The 16,781-nt window shown below is 40.8% G+C and overlaps 1 protein-coding gene across 4 annotated transcripts in view; it reads left to right on the forward strand.

Annotated features, from left to right (window-relative positions):
- Nucleotides 1-16,781, forward strand: part of LOC122546574 (glycoprotein endo-alpha-1,2-mannosidase-like) — a 33,445-nt gene that overhangs the window by 11,350 nt on the left and 5,314 nt on the right. For all 4 annotated transcript variants that reach the window (XM_043685263.1, XM_043685273.1, XM_043685278.1 and 1 more), the window contains one exon: nucleotides 5,236-5,309. In XM_043685263.1, coding sequence (XP_043541198.1) covers nucleotides 5,236-5,309 — 74 coding nt within the window. The remainder of the gene's footprint in view (nucleotides 1-5,235; nucleotides 5,310-16,781) is intronic.

A 16,781-nucleotide genomic window follows, 5' to 3' on the forward strand; every position in this document is an offset into this window, starting at 1 on the left:
AGGTCTTTGGACTCTTCCATCGTCAGACCACAGCGAAACGATGGTTGGAGGAAGAACGCCTCATCTTCCGGTTAGGAACCCTCCAACCACAAGGGATGAACTCGGGTTTCACCAGTTTCCTCATTTCCCCTCCCCCCCGCCTGTCTCAGTCAAATCCATCAAATTCAGCACCGCCTTCCTAACCTGCAATCTTCTTCCCGACCTCTCCGCCCCCACCCCAGTCTGACCTATCACCCTCACCTTGACCTCTTTCCACCTATCACATTTCCGACACCCTTCCCCCAAGTCCCTCCTCCCTATCTTTTATCTTAGCCTGCTGGACCAACTTTCCTCATTCCTGAAGAAGGGCTAATGCCCGAAACGTCGATTCTCCTGTTCCCTAGATGCTGCCTGACCTGCTGCGCTTTTCCAGCAACACATTTCCATCTCTGATCTCCAGCATCTGCAGACCTCACTTTCTCCACAAAGATACTACCAACAATTTGTCAGGAATTGTTACCCTTGTGCTAATTTTTGGAGGTATGCATATTACTTTTATAAGACTAAGTTAAAAGTCACGCAACACCAGGTTTAATTGGAAGCACTAGCTTTCGGAGCGCTGCTCCTTCAGATGGTTGTGGAGTATAAGATCATAAGACACAGAATTTACAGCAAAACCTTACAGTGTTGTAGCTGAAATTATATTTTGAAAAAGACCTGGATTGTTTGTCAAGCCTCTTATCTTTTCAAATGAGTATGCTGGTTTCAATTCTTTCATATGGAAATTGTAGAACTTTTTTTAAAGTTACATTCTCAAGTGAACTTTAACAATTGGTGTCATGTCGGCCCAGATAATACATTGAAGATGTGAGGTTCCATGTATGAAACTGTCTGTGCCACAATATTCAAGCTGATTCTAATCTAAACAACAGATTTACAGAATCTTACATGGATTCATGTAGTTTTTGAGTAAAAATAAAATATAATTCTGCAAGTACAGGTTCACCCCACAAACTTGAGTGTGTGTGTGTGTGTGTACACGTGTATGAGTATAAAGGGGTATAAGTCTGTGGGAGGTTGCGTGTGGGTGTGAAAGTGTATTTATGAGCATAAGAGAGAGAGCTTGTGTATGAGGGAGGGTCTGTAGGTGTATGTGTGTGTGTCTGTAGGGGTGTGTGTGTGTGTGTGTGTGTAGTGCACTGGGGATCACCTGTAGTGTGACATGGACCCAAGGTCCCAGTTGAGGCTATCCCCATGGGTCGCAAACTTGGCTATCAGCCTCTGCCTGGCCACTTTGCATTGTTGCCTGTCCCAAAGTACTGTCCTTCAAGGCGGTACATCGGGACAGGCAACAATGCAAAGGGACCAGGCAGAGGCTGATAGCCAAGTTCGGTACCCATGGGGATGGCCTCAACCTGAACCTTGGGTTCATGTCACACTACGGATGACCCCACTGCACTGCGCACACGCACACACAGACGCACACATGCAGACCCTCTCTCATACGCTCACACGCACCCTCTCACAGGCTTATACCCCTTTTCTCTCTCTCACGCACACACACACACTCTCACAGGCACTCACACAGGGCACCTCACACCTTAAATGCACTATCTGGGCTGACATGACACCAATTGTTAAAGTTCACTTGAGAATGTAACTTTAAAAATGTTCTACGATTTACATAAGAGAGAATTGAAACCAACATGGTCATTCGAAAAGATGATAGACTTAACAAACAATCCAGGTGGTTTTCAATATATAATTTCAGTTACATCACACTGTAAACTTGTGCTATAAATTCTGTATCTTATGATCCTATACTCCACAACCACTTGGTGAAGGAGCAGCTCATTGAAGGCTAGTGCTTCCAAATAAACTTATTGGACTATAACCTGGTGTTGTGATTTTTAACTTTTGACACCCCAGCCCAACATCAGCATCTTCAAATAATTTTTTAAGACAAACACTGTCTGATATTCTTGGATTGCAAATTCTAGCTATTTGGATGTAACAACATGTGGATATTAGAACTGATTCTGCTTGCTTCATTCTACCATTCCAACATTAGTTAAGCTTTGAAAACAGTTTATAAAGAAACTGCAACAGGTTCTTCAGTTATACATTTTTGGGACGGCTCTTGAGAAATCTAGTTTGAAAATGAAAGAAGAAACGCACATGCAACATGAGGTATTTTTATTGTAATTATTTAAAGTTAAATGGCATATCAATGACTTTTGTTAGATATTAGTTCTGCAGTATTATTTTGAAATTATGGTTTGTCATTTAAACAAGTCATTTCTCAATCAGTTGACTTTGAGAATAAAGGCTGGTATCTGGTTCCATCTAGTGTGAGATGGCAAAATAACATGGTAGTAAAATGAGCAGCTTGAAGCAAGCTAACTTTCTATAACATTTAATCAAGATTCAGTTCCTGGAGGATATACTAATTGTCGTTTTGAACCTATTTGAAAGCATAAAAAATAGATAATAAAACAACATTGCAGGTAATTTGTTTTTAAATAAATAGGTTTTATTTACTGTTAAGATGTATTTAATCTATAAAGATTTCAGAGTTAAATTTGAACTAGATTATCATGACTTTGGTTTTTCAATGTTTTTTAATACACAGTCAAATTTATTAACAAATCTTGTTCAATTATTGATATAACAAGTCCATTTTTGTTTTGTGCTTTGCTATTATTTGTTCACTGAAATCATATTCTTCAAAGTGTAAATAACTTGGTGTTATGTGTGCTGGAGCCTCTGAAGGTCAAAATGAAGCCAATGATCTCAGACCATTTATAGACATGCCATTAACTGTAAATGTTTAGGATTTTAAAAAGGTTTACCCGCAAAGTTGCCTGAAGTATGAACCAATTATTGCATAGCAGGCCATTAGCACATCTGAGAACCGTGGCTGTAATCTCCACTTTCAAGAAAAATGTGCCAGACAAGTTCAGTGTTGTGGCAGTATTAGGAAGACAGTACAGCATTAATGAGCTGCACAAGAAATATTTTCAGAAGTGAAGAACACCTTCCTTACTCATGATACCAGCAAAGCCTTTTAATTTGAAGAAATTTATGTGGGAACTCGACGCCGTTGATTCATTTGGGGATAATTGTGCCTTTCATGCTTTTATTAGAGGTAGATTCTCAGCCAAATTAAGGCCATTATTCCTTTGGGACCCAAACCTTTACCAACAAAGACAACAATGCTGTTCATATACTCTGCAGCATTTTGAACAGTGTTCAACGCTTGTCTTTTTGTGATATTTGTGGGTAGAAGGTTGCTGCTGTTCCTCTCGATATAGTTTTCTCAAAAGTAAAATTTTCCTTGGACTGATAAATGTAATAAAAAGAAATCCCAACAAAATTCTGTTTTTAATTAAATTTTGATTTCCAAGCTCCATTGTTAGAGTTTTCCACTCGTCTGAAAATTTCATTCATGAAATTACCTGCAGACTCTCTTGGATTATGAATTGTTCCTTTAAAATTCTTAAAAGAGCAAAATTTATTTGTTGTCAGTCTAAAGAAATCATCAAAAACTTGCAGAACTTCAAAACACCATCAGCTCTAAGTCCTATTGAATACAGTACTTTGTTTAGTTGTTTAGCTTGTAATTTAGTATTTCTATTTAAAGCACTTTTATATCTGTTTTCTCCAAGACCTCCAATGGATCTTTTCACTTACTAGCCAAGCGTGCCATAGGCCAGTTTCTCTCGATAAAACTCTCAAGTGCAGTGAGCAGGTCAAATCTCGGGTAATAAATTTGTACAGACCAATTGATGATTGAAACAGGGGACAGATCGAGATCAAAGGGATTATGTTAACGATTCTAAATTTTTATTGTGGAACTTACTTGAAATATCTGAATATCGCAAATACATTTGGGGGAAGTTAGATTAATCTTATTGTGAAAAAAAGAAAGCTCAAGTTAATAGGGTTAAGTTTAGTGGAAAGGCAAGAGACTTATATGGAACATAATAGATTGGGTTGGGATATCTGGTCGGCATGGACGGGTTGGACCAAAGTGTCTGTTTTCATGCTGTACATCTCTATGACTCTATAACAAGCATAGACTGATTGGCTTTATTCTGTGTCTTAGACACAGATCATGCTAATAACTTGGTGTTATTTGATTAGTCTTCTGAGAAGTCCAAAAGTATGGATTACTTGAACAATACAGGTGGGAAATCTGGGGAGAAAAAAAGTGATGGGGAAAGATTTCTGTCGGAATTCAGGGTGGGTAGAGGGAGATCATAGGGAAGGAGCAGATGAAAGTTGTGCTTCAGGTAAGCAGAGATGCTGGTGTGACAGAATGAGATTCATTCTTGTGTGGGGTTGGTACATATAGTGGTACAGAGAGGTAGGTACTCCAGCAAAGCAGCACTCCTGCAATTTCAGATGAGTCATTAATTCTAAGCACATCGAGCTCTTTTCTGATTAAAGACATTGGTGTTCTCTCAATTCTATATGCCAATTTCATACCTCATGCAACATCTAGTCATTATCACTTGGCCATTTGCTGGACTTTATTGTAAGCAAATTTGCTGCCATGTTTCCAACAATAGAGCAGTGACTACACTTTTAAAATGTACTGTTGGCTGTACAACTTTGGGATATTCAGTGACTGTCAGTGGAACAAAATGAATGCTTTTTATCTGTCTGTTCTTCAGTTAACAAGCTTCGGGAAAAACATTGCATATTTTATTCATCATAACTTCACTGATAATAGATTTTGGATCGATATTTTTGTTTTTTCACCACTTTAGCTTCTTGACCTTAGTGTTGTAATTAAGTTTTATCACTACTGTAACAGGCACTAGAAATCAGTCTTTCTTTATTGTTGATAAAGTAGTAAAAGAACTCCATTAAAACTTACCAAGCTTGCAATATGGGATTAAGTGATCCCTCAGTATATAATACCTAATGTACTTTGAGCTCCTTTATTTGGCCTTTGAAATGTCTTTGCATCCATTTTTGGGTTTTCTTTTGCGTACTTACATATTTTAGTCATCAGCATTCATTGATCATTCTTCATGAGGCTGCCAAGAGTATTCATTGTTTTTCATAATGGAATAACATCAAATCCAAAAAGCTGCAAGACAAGTTGGAAACCATTCTAACCCAAGGGGAGTATTTAAAAATTTCACTTTAAAGTTGAGCACTGCTGTATTGTGATGTAGTTGTGTAATTATTCTGAAATAAAAAGTGTCTAGACCTCTGATAATTGTAATCTTTTTATTTTCAAAGGTCACCTTCCACATTGAACCATATGAAGGGAGAGAAAACACTTTATATAGTAATTTGAAGTACATCATTGACAAGTGAGTTTTTTCAGATCAGTATTCACAAACTGTTCATGTTGATCACAGCAATTTTTCACAGCTTTCAAGCCCTTAAAGATTTATACAATGAATATGATTTTCAGAGCACAAAACAAGCCTGACAATATTGTAAGTCAAATAGGAAGGCAAGGTTTTCCATTTTAATTTGTACAGAAGATACCTTGACATTGATTTATTATACAATACAATGCAATAAAGTACAGGAACAGGCCTTTAGGCCTACCAAGCTTGCATCAAATCTTGATCCTTATTTAGACCCACTACTTATTGCCCATACGCGATTTCTATCCCTCTTGTTTGCCTTCCATTCACATTCTATCAAGTTACACTTTAAACATTGCTAGCATGTTTGCTTCCACTATCCAATGACAGTGTAATCCAGATAGCCACCACCCTCTGTGTGAAAACTGTTACCCTTATTTCTCCCCTACGGTTTACCTCTCTCACTTTGAATTCCAGTATTATGTGTTGGAGTGTGAGAAATATTGAGGCAAAAAGTAGTCAATTGCAAATACCAAACTATCCAATCCTCCATTCATCACAATGCTTTGGAACTATTCAGTCATTATCTCACATCCATGATTATTTTTTCTGTTTTGCCTGGCTCCCTTTAGAAACTACAGATCCAAGACATGTTGCAGGCTTGCATTATTGGTGTACAGTTGCTTAGCTATCCATCAGATCAGCTTGAACCACTGCCCCTCCATCTTCTGATCTGGCTGGAATGTATATGATACTACCTGGCCCCTCTCTCCTCCCTCCTGTACAATAGTTCAGCATCATATAGTTAAGATATGTTATAATTCATTTTTCTCTATAAAGTGGCACCTTAAACCTGTCTGCCCTACCTTTTCCATATTCATCTCCAACAAGATTTTGGAAAACGTCCACAGACTTTGTCATAACAATTTCCTACTTCCCACCAAATCAAACCTCCTCTTCAATATCTCCTGTTGCCTTTTTAGAAGCCATCTTATTCATGTGACTCAGTCTCTGAGTCCATTCCCATTTATCTATTACTATTTACCAATTAGCAGACTCTTATGAAAGTACAAAGGAAAGGGAAACGGGGAAAAGACTATCTATTAAGCCCGCCATGATCTTTAAAACTGTACCACCCCATGTATATTGCTTCTCCTACAGTCACAGGATTCCCTGTATTTTTTACCCTTCTGTGTGAAACTCCAAGGTTTATGTGCAGCAGCAATGCCCATTACCAGAGCTCAGTTTGCGTTCTTTTGAGGGAAATGAATTGATATAAAAAAAAGTAGGTCGATTTAGGCAAAGTTGTAGAAAATTCCCCTCTTGATTCTTGCAAGCAATTTTGTATTGAGGTCTTGTCACTGATTTGAACTTAGGTTGAAGTACTAGTGTGCAAACAGCTATACTTTTAGTTTCTGCAATGAAAACTAATCAAAGCACTCAATTTGGTTTTCTTGTAGTTCTAAAACTGTAAAATTGTGATCTGCAATATGGTATCCAAATTTTCATGGTCATCATTTGATTTGACATATTCCAGGCTTGAGCTTAATTTCATAGTTTCTTTGAAGATTAAAAATATTATAAAGGTTCATAAATTGTACCAATCAGAACACTAATTATTTGGCTTATCAACCTATAACATAGCTAGAGCTGTCTCCTCTAATTCAATATTCTCTCTTTGACCTGGTACTGTCAATACTTTTCTACCAGTTTTAATTGTATTTGTCTCAGTTGTCTGTTATGGTAATGCATGCTACAATATTAAGTCCTTAAAGTATTTCTTTTAACCTTCTCCTCTGACTTCCTCTTGAAAAATTTAAACTTCCTTGTTTTCTCGTATTTAACAAATGAAACATACTTTAAATATATTTTGAACAATGAGTGATTAGGATAAATCTTTACTTACCATTTGAATTGCTTTCTAATTGAGTAATATAACATTAAAATAACATAACTACCTGCATAATTATCGCTATGTTGATAGTCAAAGTAGCTAATGAGTATTTTAAAAGCACTTCAAAAGACTGTTGTTTAAAAGGATTATTTTTCCATAATTGTCGTGCGATATGCAATGCTAATTATTTAGCTTCCACAGCCAGAAACTTGCCGAATTGGTACAAATTTGGCAATTGTTTTGGAAACAAAGTATTCTTAGAAAAAAGACTCCTCTTGCAAAGTCGCTTGTAACAAATGTAAAATACAAGGTTGTCTGTTTTTGTTCTTTTTAAATCACCTCAACAGTTATATTACTGTGGGTTCAGCCTGTCATTCTTCTTTACTGAATCTGGAAGATTAACATTGGTGAGCTTTTTAACTGCAACCGTTGTTCATTGGCAGCATAAAACTGCTCTGATATTCTATTCAAATGTGCAGACTTTCATTACACTTTGTCTTTTTTCTAATTCCAAGCATATCCTTATTTGTCCTCTTTCTAACCATCTCCTGTCCTAGAATTCTCGCTATTATTAGACAGCAGCTGATTAGAGCAGCATTTTCAGAATAAACTCTGAATCAGTGTCTTGCCTCTGTTTCACTTGTAATTTGTTGGTGAACAATTTTTTTGAGTCACTTGTTGCCCATTCCCTGTGTGGCGAAGGTGGTGATGAGCTGCCTTCTTGAACTGCTGCAATCCACCTGCTGTGGGTTCACCCACAATGCCCTTAGGGAAAGATTTCCAGGATTTTGACCCAGTGACAGTGAAAGAGCAGTCATGTATTTCCAAGTCAGGATGGTGAATGGCTTGGAGGGGAAGCTATAGGTGATGGTGTTCCCATGCATCTACTACTCTTGTCCCTTTAAATGGAAGTGGTCATGGGTTTTGAAGATGCTGTATCAGAATCTTTGTTAAATTTCTGCAGTGCATCTTGCAGAGATAACATGCTGCTGAGCACCAGTGATGGAGGGAATGGATGCGGTGAAAATCAAGCAGGCTGCTCTGACGTGGATGGTGTCAAGCTTCTTGTATGTTTTTGGTACGGCACCCATTCAGGCAAGTGAGGTGTGTTCGATCAGACTCCTGACTTGTGCCTTGTAGATGGCTTTGGAGAGTCAGGAGATGCGTTGCTTGTGACAGTATTCCTAGCCTCTGACCTGCTGTTGTAGCCACTGTATTCTAATGGTGAGTCCATTTGAGTTTCTGGTCAATGGTTACCTCCAGGATGTTGATAGTGGGTGATTGAGTGTTGGCAACCCCACTGATTACCAAGTGGTAGTGATTAGATTTTCTCTAATTGAAGATGGTCATTGCCTGACATCTGTGTGGCATAAACCTTACTTGCCATTTGTCAGCCCAAACCTGGATATTGTCCAGATCTTGTTGCATTTGAACATGGACTGCATCAGAATCTGAGGACTCAGAAGTAGTGCTGAACGTTGTGCAATCATCAGTGAACATCCCAACATCTGAATTTATGATGTAGGGAAAGTCTTTGATGAAGCATTTGAAAATGGTTGGGCCTAGAACACTAATCTGAGGAACTTGCACAGAGACGTCATGGATCTGAGATGACTAATTTCCAGCAACCATAATCATCCTACAGTGTGCCAGGTATGCCTCCAACCAGCAGAGAGTTTTCCCCTTGATTTCAGTTTTGCTAGGACTCCTAGATGCCACTCTGGGTCTGCTGCAACCTTGATGTCAAGGGCTGTCACTCCCATCTCATCTCTGGAATTCAGTGCCTTTGTCCAAGTTTGTACCAAGGCTGTAATGAGGTCACAAACTGAATGGTCCTAGCAGAAACTAAACTGAGCGTTGGTGAGCAGGTTGATTACGCCTTCCATCACTTTCCTGATGATTGAGTATAGATGGATGGGGAGATAATTGGCCAGGTTGGATTTGTCCTAATTTTTATGAGCAGGTTATACCTGGGCTATTTGTCACATTGTTGGGTAGATACCAGTGTTCCAGCTGCATTTCAACAGCTTAGCCAGGATCTGGAGTCGGGTGTAGGCCAGGTCAGGTGAGGATGGCAGATTTTCTGCTCTGTAGGATTTTGTGAGCCAGATGGGTTTTTCTTCAACAGTCAACAATGGTTGCATTGGCGTGAGAAGATTCTTAATTATAGATTTTTTTATTGAATTCAAATTCCACCATCTGCCAAGGCAGAATTCAAACTCAGGTCCCCAGAACCTTACCTGAATTCCTGAATTAGAAGTATCGGTTGTTGCCTCCATTTTGCTATTTCTGTTTCTCTCTTGAAAACTCACTATTATTTCTTTCGAATAATGCATAGAAAAGGCCATTTGATCTATCATTCTGACTAGTCATTTGAAAGGCAGTCCAATTAGTCATATTCACCTATCTTTTGCCCCCACTTATCCTGTTCCATTTGAAAACCATTAAGAAATTCTGCTTCTACATCCCTTTTACTGTACATTCCTGATTAAAATCATTTGTTGCTTTTCAAAGAAAAGTATTGGTTTTCTTTTGGTTCTTCTGGCTACTATTAAAGGCAGCACAATGGCTCAGTGGTTAGCACTGCTGCCTCACAGCATCAGGGACCTGGGTTCAATTCCAGCCATGGGCCAATGCCTGTGTGTATGTGTGGGTTTACTCTGGGTGCTCTGGTTTCCTCCCACAGTTCAAAGATGTGTAGGTTAGGTGAATTGACTGTGCTAAATTGCATGTAGTGTTCACCAATGTGTAGGTGAGGTCGGGGCAAATATAGGGTAGGGCAATGGGGTCTGGGAGGGTTACTCTTCAGAGTGGCTTTGTTGGGCTGAAGGACTTTTGTGGGCGGCACGGTGGCACAGTGGTTAGCACTGCTGCCTCGCAGCGCTAGAGACCCGGGTTCAATTCCCGACTCAGGCGACTGACTGTGTGGAGTTTGCACGTTCTCCCCGTGTCTGCGTGGGTTTCCTCCGGGGGCTCCGGTTTCCTCCCACAGTCCAAAGATGTGCAAGTCAGGTGAATTGGCCATGCTAAATTGCCCGTAGTGTTAGGGAAAGGGGTAAATGTAGGGGTATGGGTGGGTTACGCTTCGGCGGGTCGGTGTGGACTTGTTGGGCCGAAGGGCCTGTTTCCACACTGTAAGTAATCTAATCTAATCTAATCTAATCTAATCTAATCTAAAATTGGACTGTATTATTGCAAATATAAAGTACTACATTTTGGTAAAATAAGTAAGGGCAGGACTTAAATAATTAACAGTAGGGCCCTGGGTAATTTTGTAGAACAGAGAGCCCTAGGGGTTCAGGTACGTAATTCTTTGAAACGTGTAGACAGGATAGTTGAGAACACATTTCGCACGCTTGCCTTCGTTGCTTAGAACTTTTGAGTATAGGAGTTGGGGCATCATGTTGAGATTGTACCTGATGCTGATAAATCCTCATTCCTCATTCGGCTTTTGTCCGAAATGTCGATTTTTCCTGCTCCTCAGTTGCTGCCTGACCTGCTGTGTTTTTCCAGCACCACACTCTCGACTCTAACCTCCAGCACCTGCAGTCCTCACTTTCACCAGGATGCTGATAAGTCCTCTTTTGGAGTACTGTGTAAATTATGGTATTCCTGCTATAGGAAGAATATTATTAATTTGGAAAAGGTTCAGAAAAGATTTAGAATAATTAGATTAGATTACTTACAGTGTGGAAACAGGCCCTTCGGCCCAACAAGTCCACACCGCCCCGCCGAAGCGCAACCCACCCATACCCCTACATTTATCCCTTATCTAACACGACGGACAATTTAGCATGGCCAATTCACCTGACCTGCACATCTTTGGACTGTGGGAGGAAACCGGAGCACCCGGAGGAAACCCACGCAGACACGGGGAGAACGTGCAAACTCCACACAGTCAGTCGCCTGAGGCGGGAATTGAACCCGGGTCTCTGGCAGTGCTAGCCACCGTGCCGCCCACGGTGGCAGTGTTGCTGGGAATGAAAAGTTTGAGTACTAAAGATAAGCTGGAATTTTTTTCACTGGAGAATAGGAGGTTGAGGGTTGACACTAAAATCAGGAAGGGCATAGATAAGATGAATACCAAGGATCTTTTACCTAAGGTAGGCAGTTTAAAACTAGGGGCATATTTTTCAGGTGAGTGGAGAAAGATTCAAAAAAGGACATGGGGGTAACATTTTTAACACAGGCTGGTTTGTATGTGGAATGAACTGCCCGAGGAAGTGATGGATACAGATAGTTAAAACCTTTATAAGACATTTGAATAAGTACATGTGTTACGACATGGCGTAAACTCTCCTGCTTAATTTAAAACCAGCAACACAGAAAAGATTTATCCCATGCAGTAATCTGTAAACATAAAGAACTATTTAAAGTATAACAGAGAATAATTAACTAACCACTATTTACAATTTCTTTCTCTAACCCATTTTTTACCTTCCCTTCTATAATACTAGTCCAATAAAACTCCCAATTAAAATTTACAAAACAACACTTCTTATCTCAAAACCAGGCAGCTGTTGGTTCTGTTTGTCTTTAGATCTTCCTGTGTCGTCTTTTCTCCTTGTTAGGAATTTCTGCATTACAGGTTACTGATCAAAACGATACTTTTAAGAGCGAGCTATTTTCAAGCAGTCTGTTTACCTGCAGTGGCAGTTCTCCCCTCAACTATTCAATTTTCCCTGAACTTATACTCCAGAGCATCCAATTGTGTCATTGGTTTTCAAGATTGTCAATATACTCAATTTAATCTTGATTGGAGTTTGATGTTTTGGGTATAATTTAAACTGATAGGCCAATTTCAATTTTGTTTTTGTCTCTAAGCAACAAACTAATCAAGTGGTTCGACTCAGTGTTACATTGTTACCATCTTTGAGTACACCTGGTACTCGGATTCAGTTGTTCTGCTGTTTTTAACTCTCTAAAAGATACACCCACATCTTCATCACACCTCCCCTCTTAAGATAAAATGAACCATCATAATGAAAAGATAGCTTCATTTTTTTAAACACATACAGATAAGCTTCATATAAGTTACCTTAACGTCTTCCCATATACCTGTGTATATATACATAAAACATTGAATAAAGACAAACCTCATGTAAACTCTATCATTTAAATCCGTGATAATATGTCTGCGATTGCATTCTTCTGACCCACAACATATAAGATTTTTAAATTAGAAGTCTGTAACATAAGACTCCAATGAAATACTCTCATATTCTAATCTTTAAAACATTCTAAGAATGTAAGCGGATTATGGTCAGTGTACACAATCATCTCCGACACATTGTTCGTGACAAACACATTAAAATGCTGTCAAGTCAGTACCAAACTCAATAGTTCCTTTTGATTGTGGAGTATTTCCTCCGGTGGATGTTGATCATCTTCGAAAAGTAACCAACTGGCAGTTCAATCCCATCCTCAATTTCCTGAAGGAATACAGCTTCAATTCCAGTGTCACTAGCATCGATGGTGACTTTAAAAGGTTTTAAAAGTTTGGTTAGATAAAACTGGTTTGGTGGTTAATATCGATTTCAAATGGTTGAATGCCTCCTGACATGGTTCTGTCCACCATTTGTGGACACCGTTTATGTTCTTCTTCAGCAAATTGGTTAACGGTACTACTACACTGCTGAAGTTTGGAACAAGCTTTTGATAGAATCCGCTGAGTCCTAAGGATCGAAGCACCTCTTTCTTCAAGGTTGGTCATGGAAATTCCTGGATAGCCTTCATCTTTGCATTCTGTGGGGTCAACCTTCCATGACCGATGTTATGTCCCAAGAACAACAACTCTGCTTTCGCGAATGCAGTTTTATTTAAGTTTATCGCCAGTTTTGCTTCTCTTAGTCGTTCAAAGAGCTTTGCCAACTGTACCATGTGATCTTTCCAAGACTTACTAAAGATCACAACATCATCCAAATAGACTGCACAGTTTGTTAACACAGCCACAACTCTGTTCGTGAGTCTTTGGAATGTGGTGGGTGTTCTTCATTCCAAAGGGCATCACTTTAAACTGATATAGCCCATTTGGGGTTACAAACGCAGAAATTTATTTCGCCGTCTCTGATAAAGGTACCTGCCAGTAACCATGCATGAAGTCCAACTTGGTGATGTAACTGGCTTGTCTGACTCTCTTGGTACAGTCCTCCAATCTAAGAATTGGATATGAGTCAGATTTTGTAACAGTGTTGACCTTCCAATAATTCATGCAGAATCGTTAAGTCCCATCCAGTTTGGGAACGAAAATGATCGGCGAATTCCACTCGCTGTGGCTTGGTTCGATGATGTCCTCCTCGGGCATGGCCTCCACCTCCATCCGGACCTGTCTGGCATTGAGAGGATTAAGCCGATAGGGCTGCTGTTTTATCAGAGCAGTATTCCCAACATCTGCTTTGTACACAATAGCATTAGTCGCAGAGAGTTTCTATCTGCCACCTGCTTCATTCTACACTGTGCCCCCTTTAGGTGCTGTTTAGCTAACTCACCTACTTGATTTAATCTCTCCCTCACCTCCAATACATAATCTAATAGTGAGATCTCGGACTTTGGTCCGGTCAATTTTTCTTTAATTAATTTCAAAGGTCCCCTCACTTCATGACCGAATATTAACTCAAAGGGAGTAAACTGAATCGTTTGGAGCATCTCTAATGGCAAACAATACGATGGAATACCTTTATCCCAGTCATTCAGGTAGTCCTGATAGTATGCTCTCAACATGATCTTCAAGGTCTGATGCCACTTTCTAAAGCTCCCTGGGATTCAGGATGTCAACGCACTGGATTTAAAGTGCTGTATACCTAAGCTACCCATAACTTCCTTGAACAGCCTAGCACTAAAATTTGACCCTTGGTCCAACTGAATCTCTTTGGGTAGCTCATACCGTGTGATGAAAGCTACTAACCCCTCTACCACCTTTTTTGCCTTGAAATTCCGTAATGGAATTGCCTTCGGAAACCTGGTAGACGCATCCATTATGGTTAACCAGTAGTGGTTCCCACTTTTAGTTTTCAGGAGGGGACCTACACAATCAATTATAACCCGTGTGAAAGGTTCTTCAAATGTAGGAATTGGCAACAAAAGTGCTTTTTTTTTTTTTTACAGCCTTTGGTTTACCTACCATTTGGCATGTATGACACCTATATCCTTGGTCAAAAGTTAACCGCATCCTTGTGCATTCCAGGCCAAGAAAAATGTTTTTGTACCTTAACCTGAGTCTTTCATATCCCTAGGTGACCTCCTACCGGTAGTTCATGTGCTACCCATAACACTTCCTGTCTGCTACCAGCAACACAATCTAGTGCACTTTGGCCCATTTCTCCTCTGCACTAACCTGCTGTGGTGCCCATTTCTGTCTGAGGATTCTATCTTTAAGAAAATAACCCTGAGGAATGCTCTCTGCCTCTTTTTCAGAGTACGCATCCACATATTTAGCTTTTATCTTCTTGTCTTGCTGTTGCAAGTCTCTTAGCTTTTCAGAACTAAACATTTCTGTCTGATCCTCTGCCTGTTTAGGTTTTTCCTGCACCATTACATCAAACAGGGCATCTGCTAATTGAACCTTGGCTCTTTCGTCTTTCTCTTTACTTTTTGCTTCATGTTGTGACTGATGATTAGATTCCCTACAGTGTGGAAACAAGTTCTTCGGGCCAACAAGTCCCTCCGAAGAGTGACACCCCCCCCTGACTAATGCACCTAACACTATGGGCAATTTAGCATGGCCAATTCACCTGACCTGCACACCTTTGGACTGTGGGAGGAAACCGGAGCACCTGGAGGAAACCCACGCAGACACAGGGCGAATGTGCAAACTCCACACTGACAGTCGCCCAGGGCTGGAATCTAACCTGGGACCTTGATTGTCTGAGGCAGCAGTGCTAACCACGGCACCACTGTGCTGCCCCCAATGGGATCTGGTTACCACACAGTCTGGGAAAATACCAGGATATTTGTGTTTTAACTCCTAAGTTTCTTGGGCTTCATTGGGCTTCTCCACAACAAGGAGTGTCATTCCCACCTTGGATCTTGCCAAATCATTTCCAAGAACAAACTGAATTCCTAGAACTGACACTCAATCACTCCCACTGTAACTTCACCAGTCTGAAGTTGGCACTCCAACTTGATCTTACGTAGGGAAATGCTAAATTTCTGTCTATCTGTCCCATAAATTATCACACTGTCAGGCATATTTGCTCGCCCCTTACTATCAGCGACTGGTTAGATCCTGTATCTCTCAAAATTATAACTACTTGCCCCTCTCCCCCTGTTATTTCTGAGGTGAATTCTTTATGGAGATCAGGTACTAACTCCATACCCAGCCCCTGCCTCGGCTGTGCACTCTCCTGCAGCTCCTTGGCTCTTGGGGTCTCCTTTACTACCTTCACTAATGCCCCTGGCTTAGCTTCTTTTACCACATCTTTTCCCACAGCACCTTTCTTTAACGACCAGCACTATGACTTTACATATTCCACTTTATCACCGTGCTGAGGCCTTTCACCTCCTTTCTACCCTCTTGGGCTTCTTCTTTATCCTGTGGTTAAAATCTTACCAGTGCTCTCTACTCTTGGTTTAGTAGTGTAGGATCTCCCCTTCTCCCATCTTCTATTCCTCACAGGACGAAATTCTGGCCAGAAGCTTGTCTTATGCACCAACATGTATTCATCTGCTAATTCTGCTGCTCTTCTCATTTCCTGAGCTTTCTGTTCCTCCACGTGAATTCTTACCATCCCTGGAAGTGAGTTTTTAAACTCCTCCAGCAGAATAATCGCTCTTGGAGCCTCAAATGTCCTATCTGTTTTCAAAGCACGCACCCATTGATCAAATTGACTATGTTTAATTCTTCCGAACTCAACATAAGTCTGACCTGGTTCCTTCTTTGTGTTTCTGAGCCACTGCCTATATGCTTCTGGTACAATTCATAAGCACTTAAAGTTGCCTGTTTAATCTCTTCATACCTCATCTGACAATGCGGCGAATATCTCATTCGCTCTGCCTACCAATTTAGTCTGAACTAGCATTACCCATAAATCCTCAGGCCACTTCTTCTGCCTAGCCAGTTTTTCAAATGAAATAAAGAAAGCTTCAACATCTTTATCATCAAAATGTGGTAGAGCTTTGACATATTTATATATATCCTATATACTTTTATTTTACTCTCCATCCTGTTTTTGCTGATTAGGTCACAACTTCTTAGGTTCAAAGCTCCCTCTCTCGCCCTCTCTCGCCCTCTCTCGCCCCCTCTCGCCCCCTCTCGCCCTCTCTCGCCCTCTCTCGCCCTCTCTCGCCCTCTCTCGCCCTCTCTCGCCCTCTCTCGCCCTCTCTCGCCCTCTCTCGCCCTCTCTCGCCCTCTCTCGCCCTCTCTCGCCCTCTCTCGCCCTCTCTCGCCCTCTCTCGCCCTCTCTCGCCCTCTCTCGCCCTCTCTCGCCCTCTCTCGCCCTCTCTCGCCCTCTCTCGCCCTCTCTCGCCCTCTCTCGCCCTCTCTCGCCCTCTCTCGCCCTCTCTCGCCCTCTCTCGCCCTCTCTCGCCCTCTCTCGCCCTCTCTCGCCCTCTCTCGCCCTCTCTCGCCCTCTCTCGCC

Source organism: Chiloscyllium plagiosum, chromosome 3 (genome assembly GCF_004010195.1).
Source record: "Chiloscyllium plagiosum isolate BGI_BamShark_2017 chromosome 3, ASM401019v2, whole genome shotgun sequence".
Taxonomy (NCBI): Eukaryota; Metazoa; Chordata; class Chondrichthyes; order Orectolobiformes; family Hemiscylliidae; genus Chiloscyllium; species Chiloscyllium plagiosum.